General features: G+C 39.9%; 1 protein-coding gene across 1 annotated transcript in view; it reads right to left on the bottom strand.

Annotated features, from left to right (window-relative positions):
• Nucleotides 1-18,252, bottom strand: part of LAMA3 (laminin subunit alpha 3) — a 178,186-nt gene that overhangs the window by 89,312 nt on the left and 70,622 nt on the right. Inside the window, exons 18-27 of the mRNA XM_045004766.1 lie at nt 16,672-16,771; nt 15,119-15,171; nt 14,694-14,799; nt 12,698-12,797; nt 11,336-11,492; nt 7,790-7,922; nt 6,309-6,451; nt 4,409-4,509; nt 4,142-4,295; nt 2,040-2,200 (exon numbers count right to left, since the gene is read on the bottom strand). Coding sequence (XP_044860701.1) covers nt 2,040-2,200; nt 4,142-4,295; nt 4,409-4,509; nt 6,309-6,451; nt 7,790-7,922; nt 11,336-11,492; nt 12,698-12,797; nt 14,694-14,799; nt 15,119-15,171; nt 16,672-16,771 — 1,208 coding nt within the window. The remainder of the gene's footprint in view (nt 1-2,039; nt 2,201-4,141; nt 4,296-4,408; nt 4,510-6,308; nt 6,452-7,789; nt 7,923-11,335; nt 11,493-12,697; nt 12,798-14,693; nt 14,800-15,118; nt 15,172-16,671; nt 16,772-18,252) is intronic.

The raw sequence follows: 18,252 nt of genomic DNA on the forward strand, positions 1-18,252 counted from the left end.
TTTTAGTTCAAGTCTCCACTTGAATCATCACTGTATGCAGGCTTTGAAATGGGCAGCAAACATTAGTCATTTTTAGCAGCTTTAGTGCTCTGTAGCATGCTAGATAAGCAAGGCCTTTCATTTTCATTTTTTGCTGCTTTTTACTGACTAATTCTCTGGGTTTTACAAAAGCTATTATTTGGTTTTTAAAAATTTTCACCATAATTTTGGACATCTACATGAAAATACTCTTTATGGTAAGAAAATCCAATACATTACGTTAGATAGATGTGTTTATGTTAATAATCAGTCTAACGGTGTCTGTTAAAGCAAGGCAAAAATGTAGTGGAAAATACAAACACAGACATACGTGCAGCATATGTGTACGTTAGTGCTTGAGTCCTAAAAAAAAGAAGTGCCAGAACTCCTGGGACCCGGCTTCCTGCTCCAGAAGGAGAGGTGGTGGCTTGGTGACCTGGACAACTTAGTTAACTGCTCTGACTTCCCACCTTCCGAAGCAGGCCCAGAAGTGGATGAGATAGAGGCAGCAGCATGAGGAGATGACACCTTCTCCTTATCCACCTCTTCGACTTTCAGGCCTGCTCTGGAAGGAGAGATGGTGGCTTGGTTACGTCGACCACCCCCGGTACTGAGCCACCATCTCGCCTTCTGAAGCAAAAGGCAACCATTCCTTTACAGTCTGTTGGCTGTACATATTGGCCTAGAATCTGTATTGGCTGTATTAACTTTTCCTGATAAGTTCTGTAGAGGCAGTGCAGCCTTCATTTCACATGGAGGGAAGATGCATATATGGAGGATGTGTGGCTCATGGGATTCTGTGCTTAATAATTCATAAAGATTTGTAACTAAATTTTAAGATGCAACATTTTATGTGAAGATACAGTGCCCAGTTAGCTGAAGTAATAGTAATATTAAGTGCACATATGCCACAGTATGGACCATGGTATAAAAACCTAGATAAAGAGAAGGAATACAGTAACTCCTCACTTAAAGTCGTCCCGGTTAACATTGTTTCGTTGTTACATTGCTGATCAATTAGGGAACATGCTTGTTTAAAGTTGTGTAATGCTCCCTTCTAATGTCGCTTGGCAGCCGCCTGCTTTGTCTACCGCTTGCAGGAAGAGCAGCCCGTTGCAGCAAGCTGGTGGGGGCTTGGAACCAGGGTGGACCGGCAGCCCCCCTATCAGCTCCCCCATCAGCTCCTTGCTCCCCTAAGTTCCCTGTGCAGAAGCTGCCTGCAGTTCAGTTGTCCCTCCCCCAACTGCCATGTGCTGCTGCTCATGCTGTCTGCCTTGGAGCTGCTCCCCGAGACTCCTGCTTGCTGTGCGGGGGGAGGGAAGAAAGAGGGGGGATAATGTCAGGGTGTCCCCCTCCCCGCTGCTCCTGCACCCCACTTACCCTATCTTCCATAGAGCAGGGGGGACACACCAGAGCTCACGACAGAGGGAACTTGCAGCAGCTGCGGTCTCAGCAAGCTGATCTAATTAACAAGGCAGTGCACTTAAAGAGGAATGCGCATATCTCCCTCCATTCCTTCTGCCTTGTAGAGTGAGATAGTTAACTCTTGAGGGCTCAGCCAATTGCTAGTTCATCATTTAGCAGTAAGGGAAATATCCCACCCTCTGACTCCTCTACCTCAATCAAGCTTCACAATCATCATCACTGTGAACCAGTATTAAATTGTTGGTTTAAAACTTATACTGTGTGTGTGGGTGTGGGTGTGTGTATATATATAATATAGTCTTTCGTCTGGTGAAAAAAATTTCCCTGGAACCTAACCCTCTCATTTACATTAATTCTTATTGGGAAATTGGATTTGCTTAACATTGTTTCGCTTTTTTTCAGGAACATAACTACAATGTTAAGTGAGGAGTTACTGTATAAACTGTACAATTCAAACGTACAGTTCAGATAACTTAAAAACCTTAGAAAATAAAACAAACTATACACCACAATTTACATGTATTACAAAGAAATCTTTGATTAAAAAGTATAAAATTCCATTCCACCTGATAACTTAACCATTCAGTAATCCCCACCTGTATTTACAGCTGTATATGTTCACTCTGGCCTTCAGGACAGGCCCAGGACTATTCACTATCACTTCAGCAGTGTATAATTGATCATCTTCATTAGCATATTCAAGAACTACCACATAGCGACCGACTTGGGGAATGTTCAGTCTCAGGTGTAAATCAACCTATTGGAGATTCAACAAGAAAACAAGCTTAGCATCATTGGGGGGAAAAAATCGCTCAATTTATATATTACTTTTCACAAACATTAAGCTGCTTTTCAGAAATAAAACTGTATATACAGAGATTACTAAGCCTGCCACCAAAATGCAGCCATCTCTGGAAACACCTGCCCTTATATTAGTGCCAGGAATATTATATGACAGTTTTGGACAAAAGAATCTTACTCTATCCAACAGACATAACACGAGAAGGAATTTTTATAGGTGGAATGTACTTTCCCAAATTTTGCCAGGACATGGGGCTAACATCATTCCTCTCCACATGGAATTTTTAATGCCAGGTCAATACTGTTTTTATGTCTCAACTGAAAGAAAAGCCTCCAGTTCTCCATGAAAAATGCTGGGCTGAGAAGAAGGTTGTTATCTAATAAATAACCACCAGCACTTTCTGAAGCATGAAGTTTTCCTTTGAGTCCTAAGCAAACTACTTGAAAAAAATTTAAATTTCTATTTATTGAGATACTGGCATGAAAAGTGCAATACAACTACACACTTTTATTGTTGCTGAATTCAGTATAATTCTCCTGAATGTTAGCATTTTCATCATTATTCCCTTAGGCCCTGGTCCTGTGAACACTTAAGTATGTATATGAATCTGTTTATGTGATTAGTCATTTTGATTTCAATGGGAGTACTCACATGGGTAAAGCTAGGAACATGTATAAGTGTTAGAAGGATCAGGGCTTTTGGTGTTTGACTGTTCCTGTTTCACTACAGATTTTCAGGAATGAGCTGTGCCAGAGGATATTAACAGGAGACAAAAGGAGTTATTATCTTTATGTGTTGTTCCTATGTACAGAATTAGATCAATAACGTACTACTACAAAAATTTTTATGATAAAACATGAAACCCTGTTTTAATGGATATACTTTGGCATAATTGTTCTGTTTCTTTGCTTTTTTTTTTAAATGCAACCATTAATAAAAGAAATGTACACAGATGTACATATATATATATATTTAAGAAATCACAAAATATTAAATGTTACATTTCTTGTGTGTTATTGTTACTGCCAAATTATACGATTTGTTTCTAAAACAGACAGTTTGACAGTACATGTACTACTTTCTAACTGAGGAATTTCAGTGAAGGATTCTTTACAAAACCTTTTGACGTTTGGTAGAATAAAGCAGTGCTTCTCAAAGTGGGGCTGCCACTTGTTCAGGGAAAGCCCCTGGTGGTCCGGGCTGGTTTGTTTACCTGCCGCGTCCGCAGGTTCGGCCGATCGCGGCTCCCACTGGCTGCAGTTCGCCGCTCCAGGCCAATGGAGGCTGCGGGAAGGATGGCCAGCACATCCCTCAGCCCATGCCACTTCCTGCAGCCCCCATTGGCCTGGGACAGCGAACCACGGCCAGTGGGAGCCGCGATCAGCCGAACCTGTGGATGTGGCAGGTAAACAAACTGACCTGGACCACCAGGGGCTTTCCCTGAACAAGCGGCGGACCGGCTTTGAGAAGCACTAGACTAAAGCATTCACTTACATCACAGTTGTATATTTATTGCAGCCGTGTGTGAGATTAATCAATGAACCAGATTCTGATCTTAAGGCATGTCCACACTGGCCTGCAGTTTGGACTAATGGGGCATGAATAGGTAGTGTGCACAAAAGTGCTGTGCTGTAATTTCCCCATATGGATGCTACAGGTGCAAACTTAAAAGGTCCCTAGCTCGCACTAATGTCCCTTTAGTCCAAACTGCAGACCAGTGTAGACATGCCCTAAATTACACTTCTATAAACCCCAAGTAACTTCATGGAGGCTAATGGACTTGCTATGAATTTGCAGCGGAATCGATCTCAACAAATTTACAATTAGCTAATTTACAATTGGCAATAAAAACATGACTATAATTAGTATCTGTTAGTATGTATACAGGAATCTGACCTCTATTCCACTGATGTGTGACATCACTGGATGCTCTGGGGTTGGCTGTCGGACAGCTATTTTTCTGTACTCTCCACCGAGCAAGAAATGTGTCGCCTCTGAACCGAGGACACAGGAAAATCTGGCTAGTGGTAAATGCTGATAAAGCAAGCAGCTTTAAAACAAAGCAAAACACAGTGATATCATAATTACCAATTACAACATTAAAGAAAAATCATTAAAGTAGTCCAGGGTAATCAGCTTATTAAATACAGTGTATATACTAACTTATCTGTCATAGCACGTCCTGAATAGGTGCAAGGTTCTGTAACTTGTAATTGCAAGATGGGTGCTTCATAGTAATCACTAGGTAACAGCACCATGTAATCCTAAAAACAAAGAATGTGATTCATACAAGAGCACACAGAAAATTATAAAATGTACATCTCTAAAATGTATGCAAAGGTCTTCCAAGGGGTACATCAATTCATCTAGATATTTGCCTAGTTTTATAACAGTCTATATAAAACGAACTAGCAAAGTCAGTACAAACTAAAATTTCATACGACTTGTTTATACTGCTCTGTATACTATGCACTGAAATGTAAGTATAATGTTTACATTCCAATTGATTTAATTTATAATTATATGGTAAAAATGAGAAAGTAAACAATTTTTCAGTAATAGTGTGGCTGTGACACTTCTGTATTTTTATGTCTGATTTTGTAAGCAAGTGGTTTTTAAGTGAGGTGTCACTTGGGGGTACGCAAGATAAATCAGACTCCTAAAGCAGAACAGTAGTCTGGAATGGGATGAGAGCCACTGAGGTAAGAGACCCAGGTTTCTCAGCTCAGGGCTGCAGCTGACTCTCAAACTTCTGTGCAGTCAAACCACTAGAGGAGGACAGAGTACCACATGGTGTAAGCATGGGTTACATAAACACTACTTTATGTACACAATTGCTTCTGCACACTATTCACCTGTGCATGCAAGATGTCGAATTTACATGCACAAAAACACTTGTGATTGACTAACATATGCAAAAAGGGTTCTCCTATGTGCACCAAACTGATTGTGCATACAAATTCAGTGAATTAAATAAAGTCAAACAGGCATAAAAAGAAGGCACATTTTAAAACTCTGGCTCTACTGGTCTATCAATTTCAATCTATATACTGATGTTTATTTGATTTTAAATTTTTATTTATTGACGTTTTATTATTAAAAAATAAATAATATGATTTGTTAGGATAATCAGTAAGTCCCCTTTCAAAATTATGGACAGAACAGACAACAAAAACCTAATAAATATTGCCATTATAGATAAGAAACAAGGTTTAATAGTACTGTGGTCATTATGTTATCTATTCCATATATTTTAGTACAGTCATAGGCTTGATGATTGAAGGTGTTCATTTCTGATTCATGCTAAAAAATGTTAAAAAATACAAATTGATTTCAACATGATTTCATTGTGATTATATATATTTTGGGTGTTTCATAAGTGATCATTTGAAACATTCTGCCTTTGTTATACTTTGCACTAACTTTTCTGAATCTTCATGATGCATAGTTTGCCAGTTTCGTAGGCAGTGGAGGGAGGTCACAGCATTTAGAAAACAACTTATTAAAGGCGGAGTTCCTCTTATATTTTCTTTGAGAGAGCTCCCTTTAATAGGATCTTCATCACTGATTAAGGGCTTGATCCATCAAACACATGAAAGGTTGGATTGCGCTCATGAGTGAAGTGACTCTTGTGCACGTTTTCAGGATTGGGCTCTAACTCTATGGAAAGAGTTTCAAATTATAACTGACCCAGATTTTGAATAAGACATCTGGATAGGGCCAAAATGTGATGATTACAGGTTTGTATAAGCACCCGTGAATTTTTTAAAAAGTGCATCCATTGGAGGGGCACAGTCGATATATATTTAGAAGTCTGATACATACAAAACAAGGGCAGGTGAGATTCAAATAAGAAAAAAAGAAGTGAAATGCAGAATTGTAAAATTTCACAATTTTTTATTCCAAAATGTCACCGTGCTCTCCTCTGGTATTGAGTTTCATGTCCATTACAGGGCTCTTCCTGGCACCTAACTTTGAGGTGGTCCTTTCATTCTCTCTCAAACTCTCCCAAATAAATTGTACTCTCAAAAACTTTAAAAAAAAATTTCAGTCATTTTCTTACCAGGAGGACTCCCTCTGCCATAATATTGACAATCCATGTTCCTGGAATAAGTGAGAAGGGATCTGCAAAGCTGTTTCCTGGGACAGTGGCAAAAGCCGGCTTCTTACTGGGTGGGAAGACAATGTCTTTGCTCTGAGTAGCCCCTGACAGCAAAAAATAAATTAATAATAATATTGGATTACGTCAAAGGCTTAAGACCAATACTTTCATTCACTAAAATCAGAGTCACAACAACTGATCAATGCTGCTCTTTCAGCACCCATTAGGAATATACTTCATAATGTACATATTAAGCCACAGATCTGTGTGATTATTCTCCTCTTCATTCTCACTAGGCTCAAGTGAAGTGATTTAGAAAAATAGGAAACACCTCTATTTCCCCCTGAACTTTTGCTGCAGCTTGGGAAGGTTCTGAAACATTTCTTTCCTTTTCCCTTATTTTTCATTCCATCTGTCTCACACTGTTTTAATAAAGACAACAAAAGGCCAACATTGTGGAATTTTCAGCTGATCCAAAGCAGCAGGTAATGGAAATCTTAGGAGACAGCCTGTTCTCATGTGATTTCCAGCCAAATTCTGCAGACTCGAGAGGTTCTGATAAGCATCTAAAATTTTAGTTACTAATTGTAACATAAGAGGACTTCTGTTCATTTGTACAGAGTGAATATACAGAAATACCGTAGCTGCAGTGTCCCTCAGGGAAGAGAAGAAACGGGAGTCAGTTGCAATGACTATAGAGAGCATTCTTTATCAAAGCTACAGATCACAGATAGGACCCCCTGTATTTCCTTTTGGCTGTCATCTCCCTGAACAATCAGCACAGCCTGTGCTGCTGCGTCAACACACAGTCTCTAAGGGTACAGCAGCATGGCAAAAACAACCTCTGCAGCAGTGAGTCTCAGAGCCTGGGTCTATAGATTTGGGCTCACACTATGGCATTAAAATTAGCCTCTAAACACCCCCACCCCACCCCTGCCAGACACAGAGGATCTGGAATCCTTATCTCCTTAATGGTGTGAACCAAAACCAACCACTCCAAATTCTGTTGACATCTGTAATCGGATCCAACATTTGTGGATCAGGACCCGTTGTTAAATATTAGTTACTCGGTGAAGACAGGAGCCAAGTAGCTTTTGAATAAAAATATTATTTGTAGCATCAAAAAGTAACTGAGTCCTGTTAAACTCGCTGAAAGCTTCACCTAACTATCAGTCTGAACCACCTACATCAGTACTGAAAATATTCAATTTGGTAAACTAGACATCTAAAAAAATTATTAATAATAAAGTCAATAGGTATCATGCAAACACAGGCAGCATTAGTCACAGCAAAGTACACTAGAAAAACACATAGCACTTGAAGTTGTTAAAAACAATACATTTAAAATGACATTATTAGTTGAACTTGGCTGAAAGTATGAAAATGCTTCTCTGATCTAACACTAAGTCATCTGCTCTCTTCTGCCATTACGTTTTACCTACCTGTTTCAGACCGAGATTGGTAAGCAGTTATGCGGCCAGATACCATTTCAATTCCAGGGTTAATAAATCTCAAGATTACATGAAATAAGTAGAGGTTTGATTTCTCCACATTCAGAATTATCCTCACTTCATTCTGTAAAATGGAAGTTAATAAACACAAACAGCCATAAAGTGCCAAATGGATAAACAGTTAGAAGCCATGCAAGCAAAATGCTAAATTGCTAGAGAAAATACACACACACACATATACAGACAAATATGTACAAAAACAGCGATTCTGGTGTATGATGGGCGAAGATAGACAAGCCTAACAAGAAAATTAATTCACTTACAAGTATAATTAGTGTCAAAATGTTTCCCCTCAGCAACTGAGATCCTCCCTTTAGAGCTCTTTGAAACCAGGCTGACATAGCGGAGTACTAGGTGGAAGAGCTTAGAGGAAGTCACAGTGACAGGCACAACCACCTCTGGCTAGGAAAAATAAAAAGAGGGAGAAAAAAGGAAGAAAGGAAAGTATATTATTTAACACACTACCACTCAAAGAGAGAAAAGTTATAGAAACCATTTAGCAAGGACAAACTCCATAACAGGAAAGAAAAGTTATGGTAGCGTACGAAAGAATATAGAACGAAACACTCTGCTGAGGTAAAACAGTGATATTGAATAGTGTCTTACCCAGCTAGTCTTGGAAAAGCAGAATTAAGGGTTCATGTTGATACTACTCTGTGAATGGTGGACAGTACTTTGTTGGAATCCTGCAATTGCTCACACAATGCTTTAAAGCAGACGTATTGTAACAAGGGTTTCCTGTATTCCTGGATTCCAGGATAATAACCCAGAATTACCCGTCCTGGATCCCACACAAAATTCTAAAAGCACACAGAAGTCTCAGAATGTCATTGCACTTTCTTCTGATTCCCAGCAAACCTCCTAGCCTGTTACATTCATGGTGGCTCTGGTTACATTTTTGCCCTTCAGCTGAACTAACATTTCTGGAACCAAGTGTCTCTTCTCAGTCACTGACTGGCAGTGCTGCCCCCAGAAGACAAATCACATGGCACTTTATCTACGTAAAGCTTGCACAGCAGCAGAGTGGGAGACTTATGCCAAGGGTTCTCAAACTGGGGGTCGGGACCCCTCAGGGGGTCACGAGGTTATTACATGGGGGGTCGCGAGCTGTCACCCTCCACCCCAAACCCCGCTTTGCCTCCAGCATTTATAATGGTGTTAAATATATAAAAAGGTGCTTTTAATGCATAAGGGGAGTTGCAATCAGAGACTTGCTATGTGAAAGGGGTCACCAGTACAAAAGTCTGAGAACCCCTGACGTATGCAGACAGGCAGAGGGGTTCAGTAATTGGTGGTGGAATAGCAAATGAACAGACTTAGAATGACCTCAAGGGTTCCCCTTGCCTTGTTCCTCCATTCTGCCTTATGCTTCCTCTCTTCAAGGTTCACACCTCCTAACCCTCTCTCTCCCCCTTTCAACATGCCCAGGTGACTGTCCCCTTATACTACCACCACCTTCTTGGTCTGTTCTCCCTTTCAGGCACACACACATTCCACCCTCCCTACCTTCTGGAACAAAAGACCACCCAATAGGGCTGCCCCTTCTAAAGACCTCACCTTCTCTGATCTCTGAAAGGTAGCTAATAGCTAATGCCACCAGGACAGGCCTTGCTCATTTTCAGAGCATGTGCTTATTAGTCATCATTAGAGAACAAGAGTATTTGCATACAGCACTCCCCTTTATTAAAATAAAAAGGAAAGCAGGAGAGCAGAAGGGAATCTAGAAATGGGAGAGCTATAGAGGGCACGTGTACAAATACTTTAAGTATAACAGAGGGTAGAAGGAAATAGGAGAGCAGAAAGGAAAGTTCAACAGACAATATGGAAAAATAGGAGAAGCTTTTACAACTATTTTTGAAGGGAGGGGAGTGATAGTTCAGAGGAGTGAGGCTGGGAGAGAAGCAGATGAGGAAATATTGAAAGAATATATATTTGACAGAAAAAAGGCAAAAAGGAAAAGAAGCCTGAAGCTTTACTGACAGAATAGTGTTTGAGACATGATGGGAAGGTTTGAGACTATAGACAGGAAAGCAAGTGTGAGGAGACAGAAGGAGGATACCTGTGGGGAAGGGTGGACAGTCTTGTGTTTAAGGTAAAGTTGAGGAGGTGGCGCTAGACCAAGGTCTGGCATAGGCCAGATTGCTTAGGCCAACATTTTAAAATTTGGGTGTCACACTGAAGTATATTAAAACACATTAGTGGCATGACAGTGCACTCGCAGCTCCTGCTAAGGACACACACTGACTAATTATTTCATCTGAATGACAACATTGCCACCTTTTAGATTGTCTCCTTCCACAAAAGTTGTAGCATTAGTATATCATGTAACAACGTGTCAGCCCCAAAGAAATTTTGAGATAATTGTTTCATTTCCCTGCAAGACATGGGTAAACTATGTCAAAATCCAGAATGCCCTTTGATATAAGGAGTGTGCAGGTAATTCAGCTGTCCTACCAATACTTGCATAAATGTATAGCTTTACTCATGTGTATTTACAGGATCAGGGTCTAAATTATTCATAAGAATGGCCATACTGGGTCAGACCAAAGGCCCATCTAGCCCAGTATCCCCTCTTCCGACAGTGGCCAATGCCAGGTGCCCTAGAGGGAATGAACAGAACAGGTCATCATCAAGTGATCCATCCCTTGTCACCCATTCCCAGCTTCTGGCAAACAGAGGCTACGGACACTATCCCAGCCCATCCTGGCAATTCCACTACCTCCTTCATAAAATGTCAAGTGGGTATGAAACAAAAGAGGGACAGTGTAGAGTGGAAGTTAAGAAATCAGATCTTCGAAGAGTAGCTTTTGTGAATGTGGGTGAATTCAAAAAGTTAACAAAAAGAGCCCCCGATTGAAAAAAAAGAAAAAAGAACAAAGAGGAAAAAGGAAAATAATGATTTGCCCGATTGTTACATACTTACCCTTCAGTTTATGGTTGCCCCATTGGTCCTCAGATACCCTACCAAAGCTGGACATAAATTGTTCTAAGAACTGTAAATCTAATCTGCACCAATTTAATAACAGAACCACACATTCAAGGATGGTGACCAACTAGCCTCTATTGCTTAAATGTACTGTTTTATAACTGTCAGTTCCTTTGCTCTGAATTCAGTGCAAATCTTCTAATTCCTGCCCTAGACACAGCAGAAAATGGGCACTTTCTTCTTCTGATTTACTCACTTGGACTCTGCTCATGATAAACTAACTTGTAAACAAATCACAAGACTGTATTATTCATGCACAGTCACAGTCTTGCTTGGATGCTGCTGCTTTATTCAACAATCAACAGGCCTATTTGCTACAATGCAAATATGTCAAGCCTACTGAAGTATGCTGCTGTCTCTCAACCACTGTAGTAGCAAGGGCATACTTTATTCTGACCTCCTCCATGACTTTACAGTCAGGTAGCAATATTAAGTAGACATAAGCCCCAAGGGCTGCATTTTCATCCAGCAGCATTTAATCAATGACGTACTTGTATGGAAGACATCTGTGCATATCCTCTCCAACTAAAGCCAGGAAATTCCTGGGGGTCATAACCAAACCGAATGCCTCTTCCACTGGCAGTGGTACCATCTTCGATCTCAAACTTCATGTGGTGTAAATCAGGGAAAAAGTGGTTCTTTTCAGGCCTTTCATAAAGAAAAAACAAACATGGAGGAGCTATTTATTTTCTCTGAATGTCTGAATTTCTCCATATAAAAAAAACGTAACACCCCCCCTGTCAGCAGTCATGCTGTTACCAACAAAATACAATTACAACTGCTGACTGCACCTCAAATATCATTTTGGAAGTAACTGTGTTTTGGGTCATCTGATAAATTCATGTGTTACCTCACCACTTGTGAATAATGAGACCAACCCAAATTCATTATTGTATCAATCTTCATCATACCAACACCTAGGCCAAAGGTGCACGATATTTTTATGGTATTAGTTTACCTGCAATGTATTGCCTGGATATCAGCTTCCCAAGTGGATGGGGTGCACATGTTAATACTCAGCATATCAGGAAACCTCCACCCAGCAATGCAATTTGAAGGCACTAGCTAATCTCTGTATGACTTTCCTCTGAGAAAATGAAGCACTGAGGTGGGGACAGGCTGATGACAGTGGAATTCTCTGAACTCTGGTTAATTCATACATTCCTGGTGTCACCAGGAATGTATGATAATAGGAAGGATTCAAACGGCTTCTGTTAATGAGCTAAATTCTATTCTCTGTTATACTGGTGCAACTCTACTGACATAACTGAGAGGGAAACTTGGTTTATTTTATTTTTTAAAGCAACATATAAAATGCTATTGCAAAAAATGGAGATGATTGTTAATTAAATGAGTATCAAAAGCCATAAATATAAAGTTGAAGAAAAGTGGTGGGCAGGAAGCATCTGCAGAGTAGCTGATATCACAGCCTACCAGCTAATTTATCAACAAATCATGTGAAAAAATACCAAGGAATCCTGGGCAGTTTTAAATGATTGTTTTGAAGCATGAACTGTGGTTATGTCTGCACTTGGAGCTGGGATACGATTCCCAGCTTGTTCAGACATACTTACACTAAATCTACTTCAACTAGCTCAATGTAAATTGTAGTGTAGCCTCGGTAGCACAGGCAGTGGCAAGTGGTGGGAGGGGCTAGATGTCCCAAGTATGTACCCAAGGGGTCTGAGCAGTTTTGTGCTCAGGGCAGCTAGCCTGCCCTGCTGCTCACCACTGCCTGTGCAACCATGGCTACTATTTTTAGCAAGCTAGCTTGAGTAGGGCTAGCATGAATATGGGAATCACACCCCCAGCAAAATGTGTAGACGTAGCCTAAAGGTCTCAGCAAGACTTACTGCTGACAGGTCGTTCCCACTATGTGGTTTCTGCACTGGCAGGCACCTGATGGCTCACTGCACACAAGATTGACAGATCCTCCAACATCACATTGGCAGCCTATCAGGTAAAGAACGGAAGCCACATTTTTCATCAGAAAATGTAATAAACATTACCAGAAAGCACACCTCACTTCCTCTAATTCAGTGGTTCTCAACCTGTGGCCCAGGTGCCACTTGCGGCCCAATCAGCACACAGCTGCAGCCCATGTGACATCCTCAGGGCCATACAGGTAGTATTGGATGCAGCCCACATAACATGTTGTGGGCTGCATATGCCGCCCGTAATGGTAAATAAATTGAGAACCACTGCTCTAATTAAACCGCCATTAAGTGGCAATGCAAATTTCCCCCTTCAGACTCCCTTGTGAGATTTTCAAACAAATGTTAATACAGTTGTACATATTTCAGTTATTTCTGGTTTCTCATAAGGGTTTTTTTTTTTAAACATGACATAAAATTTCTTTTCCTAGTCAAAATATTAAATAGTAAATACAAGCCACGCTTGCTGTTTGCTGTGATTAAGGTTTATCAATATAAGCATTCAGTTTTTCTATTCAATGGGATGGATTTCTATAATGACGATTAAAATAAGCATGCAGTGGGAATACAGTGGCAATTTATTTTTTAAGAAAATAAAGAACAAATGCATGTAAAATACAAAACAAAGTTTATTTTTGAGGGACAGCTACCATAATGTTTTGATTTGTGGTACAAAAATTATATACAGTATATAATCATATATTTGTATATACATAATTTTTGAAAAAATACTGGACAAACTATGGACTTGATACAGCAAACAGGACTTCAGGCACAAAATAAGGACATCCTTAAAAGTATATCTAGGTCAAAAAATGCAAAGCCAAATGCTTCAAGGTTCTTAAGTCAACATTGGCACATCAAAATAGAAGTGACCTATTTTTCTGATGTGCTGAGGATCCATAAATCTCCTTGGCATCAATGGAGACTTTAGGTGCTCAACCCTTTGAAAATCAGACCACTTTTGCTTAGGTACTTTACTTTTATTATCTAGGTTTGATCAGCTTGGCCACAATTTATAACTCCACACACTGAAAAAGGGATTGCTTAAAGAACTGAAATGATCTAAAAATATATTTTAAAATCTTAAATCATTAAGGGACTGATCCAAATCCTAATGAAGGCCATGGGGATGTTTCCAGCAATTTCAATATATTTTGGGCTAGGCCTCAACAGAAAAGACTTAAAATGACATACAAGTACATCTCGGGGTTGGGGGGAAGCAGTTTACAATCTGCTAGGATCTGAATTCAGCATTTCACGGTTTTCTTGCAGCAGCTGATAACATTACAAACAGCAAAGCACAGCATGGAGCTGCAGTTCTAATAGGCATCAGTGATGTTATTAATTCTTGCAGAAGAAACAAATAACCCTGATCTAAGGTCCTGAAAGGAAAGTAAAAGGATAAATAATTTTCAAATATCTTGTTTTAAAGTCTATTTAATTGTGATATTTAGGTCTTTCCATATGTTTTGTTTGGGTAAAATTTATCTCAGCTTGGAGACACTTCACAGGGCTTTCCATTTCATTTAAACGTCTTCCGAGTGGGGGGTGGGAAAGGTATCAGCCTTTGTCAGAGAGGCTCTGTATGCTATAGAAACAACTGCCCTGTTCCTTGTCCCTTTTGATGGAAATAGGTGACTTAACTGGTGCAGAGAGCCTTAAGGAAGATGACAGAATATTCATGAGCAAAACTAATTGCTCATGAATGAGCTCAGTCTGCACACTCAAACTGGGGTTTGCACTTCTACATTTATGACATGCACTCACAAGTGATAGTGTAAAAAAATGCACATACGGGTGGTTTAGTGTTCAAACAGAGGCCTCATTGTGAAAATGTGACCCTTGGGATTTTAAAGACACTTTAATTACCATGTGTAACTACTCTGTTGGAAACACTCATTTTCCATTTTACCTTGACACCCAAAGTAATTCCTGTTTTCCAGAGTGTAATAGCCAGCTTCACAAGTGTCACAGGAACCTCCACAAACATCAGGCTTGCAATGACAGTCACCATTCTTCTGCGGAGAAAATGATTTGATCAAGATGGTTTCAACTTTTTGTTCAATGTTTCTTATTCAAAAGGAAAAAAAAAATCCTGACCAGAACAAATAAGCTATTTTCAGGGTATTACTATTGCTATCTGTCACCTTGAACAGACAGCCTGAAGGATATGTGCTCAAGACCCTAAAACAATTTGCCAGGGAAGTTTTAGATAATACTGTATATCTGGAATGTCACCAGTTATTTGTCCATACAAGGACAATAACCATTTCTAGCAATTCTACCCTACTGAGTGTTAAAACACTTCCTTTTTATGCAAACTTAATTTCTCTTTACCTGCTGACACTCTCCGACTCCACTTAGTGTTCCGGCCACATCACATTGGCACTCTGCGAAGACAGACACATTGACCTGAATTTCATCTTCCTAGGAAGCCTTTGGACCAAAAGCAACAGAATCTGAAATAGCGATTCACTGAGCATTAATGTGAATTTTCCTCTGGAAGTCACACTGCCTTCTGGAGCTCGAAGACATGAAGGAGGAACACCCACTTCTCAGGAGTGCAGAATACACTGCTTTATGGCAAGTGTGAGGGCAGAAAGAGAGTAAGGCCAGGCCATAACACTACCTCCCCGCTGCCACATTGTTGATGGCTCGCACTCCAGAGGATGCTAGCACAGAGCAAGCCCTTCCCTCAGGATAGCACAGGAAATACAGCTATGGCCAGTCCCTGAATTGCAGGAGGATAATGGGATGAGGGGAGAGGAAAAGAAAAGGGAGAAAGGGTGAGGGCTTCTTGTGTCCTTCTCTCCCCTACACAACTGGGCAGTTATCATCCACACACTGGTCTGAAATATTCCGATTTGTTTTTGACAAAGACAGGCTTGAATTGAGATTGAGGAATTCTTTGCCCTTCCTTCTATCCAGAACCAAGAGTGATATTGCTCTGATCATTGGAGGTACTTATGTGGAGAGAGAAAAAGCTTCTTCTGCCAGAGTGATTGACTATTCCTTATTTTCCAGTGCTACCCTTGGGACAATTACAGCATGTTTCATGAAACAGAAATGAGACAAATATCACAGGAATCATCTTTGCTGACATAGGTGCATTGTGCAGCCATGGAAGTGCCCCTACTGACACTGGGACTATGGAGAGGTGATGTGACTGGTCTCTGGGGAGAAGATACAGACTGAGCTATATCTGGATTCAGTGCTGTAAAGATAGTGGTGGTAGCTCTAGAGCTGGCTGTATACCTCATCTTTCCACCCATTGGGAGGTTGCTGTGAAGCAATCCACTAGAAGAGAAACATACGGAAGAAGTAGGACTTTAAAAATAAAATGGTTGCTCTGCAATTTACAAATAGATGGTACACCACATCCTCATTAACTGCAGCTGTCAGCTGCAGAGTACCAACTGCAACCCTCACACTGATCTTACTTAGACATAAATAACAGCAGGCTGTGCAAATTGTGAAGCCAATAAGAATGTTTTCTCGCCCTTGATAACTTAGGAGAATAAACTATCAGAGGAGAAAGAACATTTTCTCCAAACTCTTGGGCAAATTCTGCTCTAAATTATAATGGTATAAAGTTTGCATAACTCCTCTGAAGTCACAATGGGATTACACCTGATTCATACCAATATAACTGAGAGCAGAATTTGGGCCAACATCATCGAATGTTAGTGCCAGGATAGGGTCTGAGTTTTGAAAACAAGTGTAAGAATCATGGGTAATTTGGTACCAAATGTCAGCAGTATGAAAAGTCTGCTCTTACCATACAATAACCAACATAGAAGGTTTGTGTGACTAATTATAGCTGATGAAGATGGATAAAAAGAGTTTAACTGTCTTTGATGACCTGAAGAAATGCATGCATGAAATCTTACCTGTACATCCATCAGGGTTTTCTCTGGCCAGATTCCAGTAAAGTGGTTTGCATCTGCTACATATAGGACCTTCAACATGCTCCAGACACCGACAATAGCCCTAATGGCAGAAAAGAATCAAACATTGGGCATCCCAGTGTCCACATTATTTTAAATAATGATAAGAATGTTCTTTGAACAATGAGGCATACTGATATTTCTTCCTACTATGGAACTCTAAGGAATGTGAATAATGTGCAACAGAGGGGGAAAGCACTAGCTTACACCACTCTTGTTTATCTCCAAAAAGGATATTTTATGTAGTATTCAAAAAGAAGCATGCTAACTTACATCCAGAAGACAGGATACAGAACTTTTACTATATTGATATTTAAACAATAGATGCTGAGGCAAATCTCAGAACAAATTCTTGGGAAAAAACATCTTTGCTTTAGTATACTAAAATTCACTGGGCCCAGGAAAGTGCACCCAGGTTAGTTACCAAGTAAAGTCTCATATTATAACACTGTAGGCCTGGCTTGACATGGATGTGGCCTTATTTCTTGGGAGACAGGATTAGGGAGGTAAACAGATTAGCAAACTGAAAACAGAATGTCTGTGCTAAAATAGGTAGATGCGTCAGTAATATATCAGACAGAATATCTATACTAGCTAAGATAAGAGTGAATACCCAGGGAACCATTTACAGTGAACAAGTTAACAATGGACAAAATAAGCCCAGAACGTGAGATGAGGAAAAGCATAAGTCGTGCACAGACAGTTAGTGGACAGAGCATGCAGTACAGAGATTGGTTCCTGCAAAGTAACCAAGCCAATCCCAAAATGTGTGATGTACAGTAAATGCAATGTAATGTATAAATGTATATATAGTAAAGGAAGAGGTTTTCTGTGTAACTTTGGATGTGTGGTTTGCCCTACACCCTATGAACAATTTAGTCAAAATCACGAAAAAAAGAGGTTTCCATTTGAACTTGTCTGCCTGTGAATGTACAAGTAGGGAATGTAATCTAGGTACAGTTGTGTAAAAAATACTTAGAGCAACACAAGGGACACTAAGCAAAATATTCAAAAGAAATGCAAATACATTTGTGTACTTATGCAAAGTTTTCAGGACCTAAACAAACACTCCTAGCATCTAAAACCCCATTTTGAATGTTTAAAATGAATTGGCTTTTAAAAAATTCCACTAAAAATCCTTTGAATCTTTCATTCAAAGTTATAAAAGCTGACACACACACTTTTTGAGCAGCTGTCAATGTTTCCGGGTAGTCTTTGCAAAATTGTTTTTTGTTTTTTCCTCATGCCAAACACAAGTAGCTGGTGTTATTTGGCTTTGTTATTTAGCATTTAATCATTTGAGTATCTCAGTGTTTTTAGGAAGTTCAACACTTTTTAAAATAAGGACTAGAGGCTGTGGTTGTGGCTATGGCAGCGATGGCCAGAACCAGGACAGTAGGAAGAGACTCTAAATCCTTCTGACTTAATAAAATAGAAGCTAAAAAGGCTGCAAAAGAAAAGAAAGGTGAGGTGGGGGAAAGGGTACTCACAAGAATAGCAAAGTTCAGAAAACCAAACCTTAAG

The sequence above is a fragment of the Mauremys mutica genome, chromosome 2 (genome assembly GCF_020497125.1).
Source record: "Mauremys mutica isolate MM-2020 ecotype Southern chromosome 2, ASM2049712v1, whole genome shotgun sequence".
NCBI lineage: Eukaryota > Metazoa > Chordata > Testudines > Geoemydidae > Mauremys > Mauremys mutica.